This window comes from Oncorhynchus nerka, linkage group LG24 (genome assembly GCF_034236695.1).
Source record: "Oncorhynchus nerka isolate Pitt River linkage group LG24, Oner_Uvic_2.0, whole genome shotgun sequence".
Lineage (NCBI taxonomy): Eukaryota > Metazoa > Chordata > Actinopteri > Salmoniformes > Salmonidae > Oncorhynchus > Oncorhynchus nerka.
In genome coordinates, this window is record NC_088419.1 from 59,264,843 (window position 1) to 59,280,593 (window position 15,751).

Consider the following 15,751-nt stretch of genomic DNA (forward strand, 5'->3'; position numbering starts at 1 on the left):
AGGGCCATCTTCTGTATACCAACCCAACTGCTTGGCTCAAATGCATTAAGGAAAGAAATTCCACAAATTAACAAGGCACAGCTGTTAATTGAAATGCATTCCAGGGGACTACCTCATGAAGCTGGTTGAGAGAATGCCAAGACTGTGCAAAGCTGTCGTCAAGGCAAAGGGTGGCTACTTCACAATTGGCTCATTAATCCCCTCCTCTCCCCTGTAACTATTCCCCAGGTCGTTGCTGCAAATGAGAACGTGTTCTCAGTCAACTTACCTGGTAAAATAACGGATAAATAAATAAATAAAAACTTTGAAGAATCTCAAATATAAAATATTTAGATTTTATGGTTATTACATGATTCTATGTGTGTTATTTCAAAGTTTTGATGTCTTCACTATTATTGTACAATGTAGAAAATAGTTTTAAAAAAACAAAAAAAACTGAATGATAGGTGTGTATACAGTTGAAGTCGGAAGTTTACATACACCTTAGCCAAATACATTTAAACTAAGTTTTTCACAATTCCTGACATTTAATCATAGTAAAAATTCCCTATTAGGTCAGTTAGGATAACCACTTTATTTTAAGAATGTGAAATGTCAGAATAATAGTAGAGAATGATTGATTCCAGCTGTTATTTCTTTCATCACATTCCTAATCCGTCAGAAGTTTACATACACTCAATTAGCATTTGGTAGCATTGCCTTTAAATTGTTAATTTGGATCAAATGTTTTAGGTAGCCTTCCACAAGCTTCCCACAATAAATTGGGTGAATTTTGGCCCATTCCTCCTGACAGAACTGGTGTAACTGAGTCAGGTTTGTAGGCCTCCTTGCTCGCCGCACAAGCTTTTTTAGTTCTGCCCACACATTTTCTATAGGATTGAGGTCAGGGCCTTGTGATGGCCACTCCAATACCTTGATTTTGTTGTCCTTATGCCATTTTGCCACAACTTTGGAAGTATGCTTGGGGTTATTGTCCATTTGGAAGACCCATTTGTGACCAGGCTTTAACTTCCCGACTGATGTCTTGAGATGTTGCTTCAACATATCCACATACTTTTCTTTCCTCATGATGCCATCTATTTTGTGAAGTGCACCAGTCCCTCCATCAGCAAAGCACCCCCACAACATGATGCTGCCACCCCCGTGCTTCACAGTTGGGATAGTGTTCTTCAGCTTGCAAGCCTCCCCCTTTTTCCTCCAAACATAACGATGGTCATTATGGCCAAACAGTTTTATTTTTGTTTCATCAGACCAAAGGACATTTCTCCAAAAAGTATGATATTTGTCCCCATGTGCAGTTCAAACCGTAGTCTGGCTTTTTTATGGCGGTTTTGGAGCAGCGACTTCTTCCTTGCCGAGCGGCCTGTCAGCTTATGTCGATTTAGGACTCGTTTTACTGTGGATATAGATACTTTTGTACCCGTTTCCTCCAGCATCTTCACAAGGTCCTTTGCTGTTGTTCTGGGATTGATTTGCACTTTTCGCACCAAGGTACGTTCATCTCTAGGAGACAGAATGCGTCTCCTTCCTGAGCAGTATGATGGTTGCGTGGTCCCATGGTGTTTATACTTGCGTACTATTGTTTATACAGATGAACGTGGTACCTTCAGACGTATGGAAATTGCCCCCAAGGATAAACCAGTCTTGTGGAGGTCTACACATTTCTTCTGGGGTCTTGGTTGATTTCTTTTGATTTTCCCATGATGTCAAGCAAAGAGGCACTGAGTTTGAAGGTAGGCCTTGAAATACATCCACAAGTACACCTCCAATTGACTCAAATTATGTCAATTAGCCTATCAGAAGCTTCTAAAGCCCTGACATAATTTCCTGGAATTTTCCAAGCTGTTTAAAGGCACAGTCAACTTAGTGTATGTAAACTTCTGACCCACGGGAATTGTGATACGGTGAATTATAAGTGAAATAATCTGTCTGTAAACAATTGTTTGAAAAATGAATTGTGTCATGCACAAAGTAGATGTCCTAACCGACTTTCCAAAACTATAGTTTATTAACAAGAAATTTGACGCCAACCTAAGTGTTATAACTACAGGCTTTGAAAAGAGATTGTATTCCTGTTAAAATTAAGTTGCTTTAAACTGATTTGTCCATTGTTTAAATAAACACATCCATAAAAAAAAAGTGCACTACATTAAACACACCCCAGAATTATTTTCTCACTTCATGTTCACTTACCAATCTGAGCCATAGAGGTGACTCTAGTCGTCCTTGAACTTGCCGTTGATATAGGGCACCCAGTCCAGGATCAACCTCCAGTCTGTAAAGTAGACAAGGGCAACTCCGCCCACCGACCCCCAACCAGCCATTGTGGGAACCCTGGACAAATAATAACATGGGGGGGTAGATATTTGAAGTCCAGTATCTACTACAGGAGTTTGCACTGCAGCTGCCAATTCAGTCCCTCCCACCCCCCAATATTTAACCCCTTGACCACTCAACCTAGAGATCACTTGAGGTGGTGTAGGCTATTTTGGTTGGCATATCAATACAACAATGTATCTAAATTCCTATCAAATCGAAAAAAAGGGGTCAGTCTCTCACGGTTACACATCAAGGCCAAGGGTAAGCTAGCTAACTAAACTCCACCGTGAAGGAAGTGGAGATTGGGCCCTAAGGGTAAGCCAGCTAGATAAGACGGACTCATGGCTCAAGTTGTAAACAACTGGCAACACTAACACAAACCAAAGACTTGGATGAAGGGTAAAGCAAACACACTCCAACAAGGTGGATTTGGTAAATATAAGGCCATAATTAACACAAAGGCCTGATATTTTTTGCAAAATTTAACTAGCTAGCTATTTTGCACCACAGATAGGCAAAGAACAGTAGCTAACGTTAGCTTGCTAGCTCACTGCCCTCTTAGCGAGCTAACTGAGTGATGGGTCGTGGAAGAACACGTTGGACCTGTCAGCATTAATTTATAAAAGTCTAAATACGTTTTCACAAAATTATAAACAGACTTCAACTTACCACGTCCTGGCGATGGCAATGTACTTAGCCCCAATCAACTTATTTAGCACCTGCACCATTCTGAACTGATTGAGCTATAAGAAGATTCGACCTTCCCCCTCAAACACGGTCGTCACTAGTTACCACAGCCACACAAGTTATAAACCCCGACCATTGCTAAAATGTATATATATTTTTTTTAATATGATTTTAAACCTAAACCTGATAATAACATTAAGTTAAGATCAAAAAGCAAACGTTTGTTATCATTAATTTTTACGATAACGCCAATTTGACTTTGTGGCTGTAGTAACTAGTGGACCCCCCCCCCCCCAGAAAGTCCCAGGACCACATCAGGACTGTCCGTTGTAATGCCGGTTTGTTAAAAAGCTGTTAAACTGAAAATCACTATTTCAAATAGGATAAAATAATGTTCTCATAGCAGAAAAGGATGCAGAATATTGTCGGTCTATGCATCGAGGCCATCTTATTTACAAGCTTACAAGGAGGTTTGAGAGCTAAACCTGCCTGAGTTTACCTTGCAATCCTTTATCATCAGCTAGTTATGCCACAATTTAGTTTCCTCCCGATTCTTTAAACATCAAAACATGTATTTTATTAACTTAATTGGTTTACAGATAATGCTAGATATTATAAATCATAGGCCTATGTCTGTCTATTTGTGGTTCAAACTGACAATGCCATCAGTTTCTATTTTTATTATGATGGCATCATTTAGCTACCTTTCCAATAGTAAGTAAACCAAATCATTATCAAAAAGGTTCACTTTCAGAGCTCAAAAGATCCAAATTCAACCATTTGGAAAACATTAGTAAGGGATTGTGGGCTATACATTCTCAGACCTTTCTGCACCAATGGGAGATTGATAGAAACCATTCATTTTCCAAGCTATAATCAACCCTTTATTACAATGTTTTCCTTTATTTTCTTTTTTTTATGTATACAAGATTCAAAAGCCAGACATTGAAAAAGGTATAATTCTGTTATTAAAAATGGCACATTTATTGCTACATTACTGTTATATACAGGACAGTTCTCAATAACTACTTTATATATATAAAAAATAATAAAGGAGACTGGGACTGGAGGCACTCTGAAGACACTGCTCAATCTTGATTGTGTCCTCACTGCAAGTGTAAGATGCCAGGCTCTGTAGCAGTGTGTGAGTAGCCCCATTTGAATACATTAAAAAAAGTATTTCCCTCCTCCTTGAATTGATCTATGATCGGATGTAAAATTAAAAAAAAGGGCTTTATAAATACATTTGATTTGATCTGAAAGAAGTGGTTAGGAAAAGAAAGGTTTGCTGTCATATACCAATGAAATCAAAAAAGTTATTCATATAGCACATTTTAACAGGTTGACAATACACTTCACACTATCCAGTCATATCATTGAGCAAGGAGGGGTGGATGCACTTATAAGTATTCAAAACAGGGCCAGTGTCAATATTCAGGTCAAGAGACACAGAAAATAGACCCTCCATCTTTCCCCCCTATCCAACAACTCAGAATACAGGTTGTGAATTGTCATTTTGGGATGTTCACAGAATAAGCAATGACAAATCAGCTCAGTCCATTTTTTCCCCCTCAGAACAAATCTTGTATATTTAGTACACATTTAACCTTGTAATAGTAGAGAAACAAGTCTTCAAATCAACTCTTTGAAGAGGTACATAAATACCTCTTACAAGAAGTCACTGTCAAAGTCAATAATGAGCTGGCAATCAGAAATAAGAAAAGAGAAGTCTCAACGCAAAGGAAATGGTCATAAATGACAAATATAGCATCACTGCTGCGCGCTCTTTTTTTTTTTACAGACAAATTTTGTAAGTTGTAATATGACAAGAAGCTCCAGTTATCATGGCCCAAAATAACACAGCCCCCCCACTTCAAAGCTGAAGCCATATATTGACATTGAGGTGCTTCGAAAAGCAAATCACAAGGGCAGAAACCAGCATCTTAGAACCCAGTAGTGTTGAGTGGTTTTTCAATATGGGGGGGGGCAAACAGAAACAAACAAAACCAGGAACCTGACCCCACGGCCACAACTTAACAGTAGTTTGGACAAATGGTCAAATCAGTAAAAAAATATAAAAAGTAACTAAGCGATATACATAACGTTCATGTTTATTTTACCAGATACATTGAAAAAAAGCCCATGTTTTTTTTTCTCCCATTCTCAACTTCTTCCTGAAAATTGAAGGGGGGGGGGGTCCATCCTATGTACCTCTACTCCTGGCAATACATGAAATGTTATGGTTAAAAAGAGAAAACTGTCTTTATAGTTATGAAAATACAAGTTCAGGCACTGATAAGGCATCACTCCCCAATAATGACATCTTTAGTCTTGAGAATGAAAAGGCCACACTATTGATTCAAAACTGTATTTTTCTTTTCCCCTATTTTTCTACAAAGTAAACTTAAATCCTTCTCAATACTATGACCAACAGGTAACAATGCACATTTCTGCCCCTGTGGTTAGATGGTGCTGCTATACCATGTCTGAGGCCATGATAATAACTTATCACAGGAATTAACACTGTTGTATTTTCAAACCATCCTGTATCTTACACACAAACTCCTGCCTCCAAAATAACATGTAGCATAGCTGCACATTGATGACCACATGAATGAGTGCAGAGTAGAATGGAACGTTTGAAATGAAGATAAAAAATAACATTGAACCGACTGACAAAACCTGGATACATACTTGAAAATGAAGGCAATCCACATTTGAATGGTACATTCAAAACCAGTTGCATAATTACTGTTCGAGCCAGAGCCCGTCTCCGTAGATGTTTACTTGTAAAGTGACACTACCATTCAGTAAGAACACTTCAATAGGACAGTCAAGAGGCATCCACACATTCCCATTTGAAAATAAATCATTCATCTGGGTAACAGACAAAACACACTTCCTTAAATGTTTTTTGTTTTTTTAACACAGGAACAATATCTTAGGCCACTGTACCCTTATCAAATGTAGCAATCGCATCAAAAAGGTATGCACCAAAGACTGACAGCTTAATAGTCCCTAAATACACAATGATAATTAAGCCTACAACTGACCCCATCTGTCTTTGTTTATATTCTGAGCCTGTGTTTTTATTCAACTTTCCTCTCCAATGGCAAGTTGACAGTGCAATTGGAGTTCATTTTGAAAATACATTTAATATCATCTCTTCATTCTACTCAACTACGATACACTCTAAACTTCAAACGAACATTGTCATTTATTTAAAAAATCTACAATGTATAGACTAACAAAAAATATATATTTATTTATATATATATATATATTTCATTTTGCCCCACTTGAAATAATATCCTTGGATTTTTGAATGAATGAGGTGGATTTACAAAAGAGATTTTGCCTCATTAAGTAGCCACTTTAATAATATAGTCAGGACTTCACAGGAGAAGGGTGAGGACTTGATAGTTCATTGGGAATGCTCAAAGCTTCAATTTTAAGAATAGATAACTTAACTTATAACAAGTATTAAGATTGTATTTAATTATGGGCATCAATGGTTGATCCTGCATCTGCAAATGTGCACCTAGTGTTAGTCTTTTAACAATGACAATGCAGGGGGTGAAGCATCACATTTATTTTGGTGTCCTTAGGTGGTGCGTGTTGGTACAGGGTCAATTGATTTGAAAAACTCAGAGGGTGGCACTACACAATACGGCCATAAGTTGCCCATCAAACCAAGCCTCCAGTCTCATGAGAAAATGTGACAGAGTGGCTGGTTAGCGCCATAAGCTTTTCTGTAGTTTTTGATGGAGTCAATAGTAGCCTATGGGTGAGATGCAGGATGAAACCTACTCTTCTTTTGTGCTGTAAAACTGCACTTTGTCCCCCTCTACCCCTGGCCAGCTAAACCGGCATCTCCCGAATAACCTACACTGAGGGGAACAATACTGGAGTCTGAAATACCATTTTTTTGTTTATGGATGGAAAAAACAGCCTTGGAGAATAATTTTTCTACAACTCTGAGAACATGACAACTGGGCAGCGGAGGTTCATCTCCCTTCTCCCTCATCTCATGCCGGGCCCACAGAGCTGCGGTGGGGCCTGCAACTCTACCCCGATGCAGGTCATGTCCCCTCTCTATTGCATGTGTTTGGTTACATAACATATGTAAGACTGTACCATTAAGTTGGGAATGACAAAACTACACCTGAAAAAATGTGCTCATACATATAACAACCCCTAAACAAAATGTTCCGCAAATGTAAGCAGTTTGCTTAAATGTCTCATATAAAACATGTAACAATTAGGCACAAATCCTTGATTAAATTTGTCATTTGTTAGGCTTCTATCGTTCACAGAGCACCTCTCGGCAGTGTGTTGAGTCCCATTAGTGGCAGGACACTATTACTCTGGTGTTCCATCATGTTATAGAAGCAAAAAATGTATGTATAAAACAAATTAAATAAAATAAAGTTCACATTTGCGCTGGTAGTCATGGTCATGAGTGCGGCAAATTGGCTGTGTCAGTTTTGGCAGTATGCATGTGTGGATAAGGGTATGTGAATGTGCGTCTTGAAACTGAATTTGACAATACACAAAAACATCAGTATACACACACACACACACACACACACACACTGAGAAGAATGGGTGGAAGAAGAGATTAAGGCCACATCTTCCGAGAGCCAAGGGAATTCCATTAGATCTGCAAAGGAAAATACAACAGTGGTAGTATTCCAAACTGGAATTTTGATGAAGTGATCAACTCAAAAGTACTACAATTATTGACGGATGAAGAGGTACCTACCTGGTGTTACATATGACTGACTGGGTTATGGCCGTCTCCCCCCATGCCGGGGTGGCCTCCCGAGAGCTGCATGGGGGAGTCACCCACCACCCCAGACACCTTCTCCTCCTCCCGTCGCTTCAGACACGCTGCTTTAGGGTTCAGGTTACGTTCTGACCAGGTGAAAGGAGAGAATATGAGTTTACATTGCATTCAAGTTAGTTATCCAACTTTCCATTGTGCTCCAAACCTATTTAATCCTTTAAAAAAATATATACATAAAACTGATTTTCTGGTCTGAAAAACAGCTGGATGAAATATTCTGTTCGGTCCTTCGGTCCCTGAGGAAAGAATACACACAGGGGACAAAGTAATACCGAGGTCAACGCGTAAAACAAATGCAAAGAAATATGGTCGCAGTAGCACTGCGTTACCTCGGACTTGCTGCTCCAGGTTGAGAATGACGTTGACGGCTTGATGCAGGATGAGCAGCTTGGTCTGAGGTTTGTCGTTGCTGAGGTGCAGCTGGCACATGCGGCCCAGCTCCTTGAAAGCCTCGTTGATGTCTCGCACTCGCAGCCGCTCGCGGGCGTTGTTGGCCACTCGCCGCTCTTTCTCACGCTCTACCTTTACCTCAGGAGGAAGGTCCTCGTCATCCTCATCCTCTGGACTAGAAGGCGGAAGACACGGAGAGGAATGAAGCCACGGGAGGGCGACACTCACAAACCAAGCAACTAGACTTTCAAAGAGTTGGGCCGCATGTGCCAGCTGCACCTCAGCAAAACATGCAAAGCATAGATGCCTAAGCATTTAGCTGTCATTCTAAAAGAATCCTGGGTAGCACCAGGAAGTTATGTAGTTCTGAAAGTAAATGGTTTTAAAAAGGAAGCTCCAGACATATTATTAAACAGGTTAATAGACATACAATTGATCCGAATAGAAAACATTAATTCCCTCAAGACGAGGAAAATAAGTTAACAATGTCAGTGTAATGAATAATAAGGACTATTCCATTTGGTAAATAGACTAAACAATAATGACTTTTATCCCACATAGATTGGAAATGTTAACTTTTACCATTATGCTATTCAATGTCACTTTGTCAACTACTATGTCTATACCATCAAACCAACTTAAAATGTATGCGGGGACCTTTGCAGAACAGTGGACATCGCTATACAATCTTGGCTCCCCAAGCATTACAGTCTATGGATGGCGAGACTTACTCATCTCCCGGGTCTGACAGGCCTGAGAGGCCAGAGAGGATCTGGAGGGTCAGCGCCTCCTTTCTGAAAACAATGGGACATGAGGGGAGGGCATTACACAACTAGCTGGAAATGGAGTGACCAACTCAACGAACACAGCTAACTAACAGTGGTAATTGAGCATATAAAATGGGGGGGGGGGGGGGGGGGGGGATGTCATGGGTTTATCCTTGTGTATTTGTTTGCGTAACAGAATTTAACAAAATTTCCACCTATGTGGGATAAAATAATCAACAGCACAAAGAAATGTGGCCATAATAACACTGCGTTACCTCTGACTTGCCTTTCACTATTTAAATATATATATTTTTAAAGTGGATATCCAGATAGTTGAAATACATGTGTTTTAAAGAACAAACGTCAACTGCAAATGGGGAGGTGATTGTGCTGTGCACTCGGCTTGTTGTTTCAGCACAGACGGGGAGCGGCACGAGAGGAGCAGGGACCGGTGTGTCTGATACAGAGGGAGAGAAAGGAGCAGGGACCGGTGTGTCTGATACAGAGGGAGAGAAAGGAGCAGGGACCGGTGTGTCTGATACAGAGGGAGAGAAAGGAGCAGGGACCGGTGTGTCTGATACAGAGGGAGAGAAAGGAGCAGGGACCGGTGTGTCTGATACAGAGGGAGAGAAAGGAGCAGGGACCGGTGTGTCTGATACAGAGGGAGAGAAAGTAGCAGGGACCGGTGTGTCTGATACAGAGGGAGAGAAAGGAGCAGGGACCGGTGTGTCTGATACAGAGGGAGAGAAAGGAGCAGGGACCGGTGTGTCTGATACAGAGGGAGAGAAAGTAGCAGGGACCGGTGTGTCTGATACAGAGGGAGAGAAAGTAGCAGGGACCGGTGTGTCTGATACAGAGGGAGAGAAAGGAGCAGGGACCGGTGTGTCTGATACAGAGGGAGAGAAAGTAGCAGGGACCGGTGTGTCTGATACAGAGGGAGAGAAAGTAGCATGGACCGGTGTGTCTGATACAGAGGGAGAGAAAGTAGCAGGGACCGGTGTGTCTGATACAGAGGGAGAGAAAGTAGCAGGGACCGGTGTGTCTGATACAGAGGGAGAGAAAGTAGCAGGGACCGGTGTGTCTGATACAGAGGGAGAGAAAGGAGCAGGGACCGGTGTGTCTGATACAGAGGGAGAGAAAGTAGCAGGGACCGGTGTGTCTGATACAGAGGGAGAGAAAGGAGCAGGGACCGGTGTGTCTGATACAGAGGGAGAGAAAGGAGCAGGGACCGGTGTGTCTGATACAGAGGGAGAGAAAGGAGCAGGGACCGGTGTGTCTGATACAGAGGGAGAGAAAGGAGCAGGGACCGGTGTGTCTGATACAGAGGGAGAGAAAGGAGCAGGGACCGGTGTGTCTGATACAGAGGGAGAGAAAGTAGCAGGGACCGGTGTGTCTGATACAGAGGGAGAGAAAGTAGCAGGGACCGGTGTGTCTGATACAGAGGGAGAGAAAGTAGCAGGGACCGGTGTGTCTGATACAGAGGGAGAGAAAGTAGCAGGGACCGGTGTGTCTGATACAGAGGGAGAGAAAGGAGCAGGGACCGGTGTGTCTGATACAGAGGGAGAGAAAGTAGCAGGGACCGGTGTGTCTGATACAGAGGGAGAGAAAGTAGCCAAACCAACTTGCGCAAGACAGATAATCTACCGCAGCAACAAATGGGTCTATCATCTCATCTGGTAGTGTCTGTCTTTACTGCATCAAATCCATGTAAACAAGCTAGCTACACTAGCCACCAAGTTAGTTAGCCTCATTTAGCCTTGCTAGCTGGCTCTTTCGCTGCGCTCCCCGCAACAACTCCATTCATATTAAACAGCCTACCCATTGGTTGATCATTGTAGCCTATTCCTTCTCATTTAGCCAACTTAAATCCTGTAACTGTTATTCCATTTTGTATGGATGAGAAATCTCCCACTTCACTTGCTACACGTGGAGCCTCTGACAGTAGTGCTGCTTTGAATGGCCGACAATAAGTTACATGCGTGAAAAGTGTAGGCTGCCGGTACATCTTTTTAAAGGGGCGCACTTATAAAAACTGTTGCTTTATTCACATTTCTAATGGCATGGTCTATTCTTGTATGTAGCAATGTCACATAGACCATTTGACAAAACATTTTCATTACAATAGGCCTATATTATTTGTTTTCTCAAAAAAGTCAATTGAATACCAACGTTTGGATATTGGAATAACCGTACCCATCCCTACACACAGACAGAATGTATGCATCACAGTTACCACTATCAATAGTCAGGGTGATCACCTACCTTGCTCTGATGCGTTTGGTTTCCTTCTTCTCGTCCTCAGACTTGTCAGCGATGGAGGAGTTCTCTTCGTCCTCCTTGTCCTCTCTCTTGATGTCCGAGCCACTGGACGAGTGTGTGGAGCGGGCCACGCTTCCTGGCAGACCTGTGGAGCAGAACGGAACCTCACCGTCAGTATTTCCGATTTAAAGAACAATTAAGTAGCCCATTATCTTCTCTGTTTGCCATGGTGGACACGTTACATCAGGGAAAAGGAGTACAGCTCACAGCGAGGATGAGAGTAGCGAATGAGAGTGTGTGAGAGGCGCGTGTGACTCACTGGTGAAGCCGTCGGATTGTCCAGTGGACTGAGGGGGTCCGGAGGCGTGGTGACCGTGCAGCAGGGTACTGCTGGGAGGAAGGCCTGTGGGCTCCTCGTGATGGTTTCCTCCCTGGAGAATGGGAACAAAGCATGTGATAAAACACAACAAAAGCATCATCACAATCTCAGTGATGTAAGACAACAGGGGTTTAGTGTTGGAACCAGAGGTCAGAGGGCGTGCTCACCATGGCAGGGTGTCTGTTGCTGAGGGCCAGGCCAGCGTTGGAGAAGGCCTGAGAGAGGCCTCCCAGGCCACCGTTGTGCGCAGACGACACAGCGCTCAGCAGGCTGTGCATGTCAGAGTGGGCTCCTCCCCCCAAGCCGGGCGGGCCCTGGACAGCGTGGCTACGCAGCACGTGGATGGCCTCTTCTAGACGGTCCTCCATTTTGTTCTGCTGCAAGGAGACACAGGGCAAATCTCAGTCACTACGTTGATAATACGATCACATCAAATAATAGTTTATTATTTGTAGTAAAGAGTGAATCGTGCGTACCAGGGCGTGCAGTTGCCCTTCGTAGTTGGGTGACAGGGCAGATTGCCCTGAAGGTCTTGGCCATTGAGATGCAGCTCCTGCAGAGAGAATAGATAAGATGCCACATTTACACGGAAAAGTGTGACCGACAAAATGACAGCTCTGATTTCTACCAGTAGATGGCGATCCAGAGCTCCAGTCAAGCCCATGTGCTAATAGGGGATCATTTCCATTACAGATTTTCATCACTATTTCATCCAATTGTCTGCCCTTAAAACTCTTAACTAATACAAGCTACCAAATGCAGCAGATATAACAATCCAGTATGTATACCTGCAATTCCCTGGGGCGAGCCCACTGGGGTGGAGGGTGTGGAGGAGAAGTTGTTACTGTTGTGGTCCGAAGGGTAGATCTACAACCGTCAGGAAAGAGTACCTTCAGCCACTGAACAACAGCACAAAGAAGACTATACAAAACAAAAAGGCAGTAGGATTGTTTTGGAGGATTACTCACCGATGCAAGAGCCTTCCCAATCTCATCCCCTGAGCTCCCTGCAGTGGCGCCTCTGTTGGCTGTGGAGAAAAGATGGCTTATTGATCAAACATTATTTTACAAGGCAGAAACTACTACAAAAAGGTCTCCAATAAGCTAGTGAGAGCGCTTTAAATACACCGTTAAACCGAGCGCAACATGTTTCACAGGATATAGACAAGGTAATTGGTTAAAAAAAAGCGATTGGTTGTCATGTGAGCGTTAGTTGTACCCATGATGCCGTCTGCTCCGTTAATGGAGGGCGTGTGGTTGTAGCTCCCAGAGCCAGAGTGGAAGCCGGGTGGGAGGCTGCCGTTCACCTCACTGCCATGGAGAGGGTAGTTCTGTGGGGACAGAGGTAGGGTTTGACGCTTCTGGAGGGAGGACAGAACAGCTTGGGTTAGAGCCACTTGCATGGAAGTTGGATTCGTCATAGAGGAGAAATGGCATAAACAGAATACAGAAACAAATAAAGATTACAAAAAACATTGTTGCATGTACTAATTCAATACAACAGTTACTTCAAAAGGAAAACAAGGAATTTGAATATAAACGATTTGAAATATTACATATTGAGGGGCTGTCCTCACCATCCTGTCCTGTGGGTTGATGGCAGAGAAGGAGCCTGGCTGGCCAATGTGGGGGGAGTTCCCCAGCATGGCAGAGTAGCCAGACTGACCCAGAGGTCCTGAGGAGGCCCAGGGGTCAGAGGAGGGGTGGAGGCCCTCTGTCAACAACAACAACGAGGGTTAGGCAATGGACTTATTACTCACTGAAACATGACTAACTCCAGGGCATTTTAACTCAACACATTTTCATTTACTGTTTTGGTTTATTTGCTTAAAATCTCTGACCACAACAGGTGCTTATTAGAGAGACAGGTTTCTATTTAAGACAGGCGTCTATTTCCTTAATGCACAATGCTAATTTGCATATTTAATTGTTTACTTCCAGCATTTTAATAAATGTCTTAATTTCCTGCACTAATGTGTTACCTACACACTGTCACGTTTCTTTTGCCTCGATACAAAATAAATGTTAAAAAAACACTTTTTGACTGTGCATTTGTCAGTTCTTACTTTTGCCACTAGAGGGCGATTGGCCAGTCTCTCAGGTCTTGTACTCCCAAAGTGTTTTTGTGCTTGCCAGTTAGCTAGCAATTCTACGCTGTTAGCAGCCAATGGCTAGCAGTTTGTTACTGGCGATAAAAATGGATGATTGCAATCCTTGTTTCGAGTCATTACTGAATTATTTAATGTAACAAGTCAAACATTAAACCTTGTAAAGAATGAATGGTAATTCACGGTAACCTCAAAACTATTCGATTATACCCAGAGTTTATTTGAAACAGGCGTTTATGTGCTGAAATGTGTGTCGTTGCCTGGCTATTAAAAAAGAGACCGGTGGCTATTTGAGACCGAGTTTAATTGAAGTTTTACAGCACCTTTAACACAGAGTTAAAATAACAAAGAAAGGTTAGACAGTGTACTCACTCCAATGACAGTTTATGAAAGTGCTTAAAATGGTTACCTTGCAAGTAGTTACCTTGCATGTAGAAAGAGCCTGGGTAGACAGAGCCAGGTTTGGTGCCAGGATATCCTCCGTTGTCACGTGCATATTCATCCCCAGAGGAAGAGGCATACACCTAAAGGGTCAAACACAGTTGGCGTTAAGCGCCATTTCAAACACACACGACATATGCCTACATTTAGCCTGCCCTGGAATAAAGTGGTCTGCTCCTTACATCTAAATTGGCAGGTGTCACTATTGCCAAGACGACGACAAATGCATACTGTAACTGCCAATAATAAAATGGTCTTAATGTGTAACGTTGTTGCACTAAGCAGCCAGGAGGTGGCGAGGGTGAAGCTGGCATGCTACCCCTGCTTGTGCTGTGTGAGAGAGCAGCACAGTGGCCATGCTGGTCACGGAGACAGATCCAATCCCACAGCCTAGCCAGTGCTTCCGCTTTCCCAGGAGTCTAGTGACATAGCAGGGTTACCGCCTGCAGCTCGCCTCTCACTGGTAGCTCACAGACACACACCATTGTCGAGCCCATGACCTCAAATCAGCAAGGGGATCACATTTAATCATTTCTCAGATTTCTACAGTATAGTATTGTATTGACAGTTTTAACATTTAATTGGGGGGTGATACGAGTGTGTCCCAATCATGGGTTTGAATACTCAAATAGACATTTTTGTTAAATGGCCCTGCAATGCTTCAATGGGTCATTCAAGTTATTCTGAACCACAATGAATTTCACATTCAAAATGCCATGCCGTTCCCGAGCCTTCTTGCCGCATGTGTCGAGAACGTCGAATCACTCCCATAAAATTCATACGGACAAAAAGATCCCAGCGTTCTGACACCATAACCCATCACTCACGCTTTCTGGCATGTATGAGGAGAAAGAGGGATGAAAGAGAGAGAGAGAGAGAGAGAGAGAGAGAAGAGGGGGGGAGAGGATATGCTGCAAAGAATGCTAATCCAGAAAACAGTTTTTTTTCCCCCTGTAATTTGATTTAACAGGGAGAAGTGGAAAGGGAATGGAGAGATGCACTTCTAATTACAGAGCCATCTGCCTGTTCCTGGACCCGGTCCAACTCCACAGGCAGCTGGGCTGAGGAGAGCCGAGGAGAGGGCTGAGAGAGGTGGGGGCTGGGAGCCAGTCAGCGAGAGAGGGAGGCATGGGGAGAGAGGTGGAGAGAGAGATAGAGAGAGAGAGGTTGGGAGGGAAAGGGGGCGAGGGAGGGTATTAAGGCGCTGATGATTTATGAAATAGGCAGAGAGATAAGGCTGGGGGGACAGAATAAGGAAATCTGAATGACTTAAAGCATGATATGACGAGGGGAGTGTGAGGTAATAGGGGATTTACTACCATCACAGCTAATACGAGAGAACAAGCCAGAGATGACTTCATTTAACATTAGGCTTTGTCTTTCACGGGAAAACAATGTTGAGCGAATCCTCTGCTCTAGATAGAGGTGGGGGAATGAAACAATGATTGCGGGTGGATAATTCTGTTCTTAAGAAGGAAAGAAAGAGGATTTCTGGTGAAAATCCTCACTAATGGGTGTTTCATGTAATTCAGGTTATGACCGTGTGTGAGGTC

At 42.8% G+C, this 15,751-nt stretch overlaps 1 protein-coding gene across 14 annotated transcripts in view; it reads right to left on the minus strand.

Annotated features, from left to right (window-relative positions):
* Nucleotides 1–3,884: 3,884 nt before the first annotated feature.
* tcf3b (transcription factor 3b) overlaps nucleotides 3,885–15,751 on the minus strand; it is a 27,248-nt gene continuing 15,381 nt past the window's right edge. For 2 of the 14 annotated variants that reach the window (XM_029632482.2, XM_029632472.2), the window contains 11 exons: nucleotides 14,167–14,281; nucleotides 13,206–13,363; nucleotides 12,869–13,010; nucleotides 12,619–12,677; nucleotides 12,439–12,517; nucleotides 12,127–12,203; nucleotides 11,818–12,027; nucleotides 11,591–11,702; nucleotides 11,275–11,416; nucleotides 8,977–9,039; nucleotides 7,837–8,420 (listed from right to left, as the gene is read on the minus strand). In XM_029632482.2, coding sequence (XP_029488342.2) covers nucleotides 7,973–8,420; nucleotides 8,977–9,039; nucleotides 11,275–11,416; nucleotides 11,591–11,702; nucleotides 11,818–12,027; nucleotides 12,127–12,203; nucleotides 12,439–12,517; nucleotides 12,619–12,677; nucleotides 12,869–13,010; nucleotides 13,206–13,363; nucleotides 14,167–14,281 — 1,605 coding nt within the window. In that variant the 3' untranslated portion in view covers nucleotides 7,837–7,972. Of the gene's footprint in view, nucleotides 7,670–7,771; nucleotides 8,421–8,976; nucleotides 9,040–11,274; nucleotides 11,417–11,590; nucleotides 11,703–11,817; nucleotides 12,028–12,126; nucleotides 12,204–12,438; nucleotides 12,518–12,618; nucleotides 12,678–12,868; nucleotides 13,011–13,205; nucleotides 13,364–14,166; nucleotides 14,282–15,751 lie in introns of those variants that run through there. The other 12 variants (XM_065009003.1, XM_029632484.2, XM_029632483.2 and 9 more) reach the window with 12 other exon arrangements.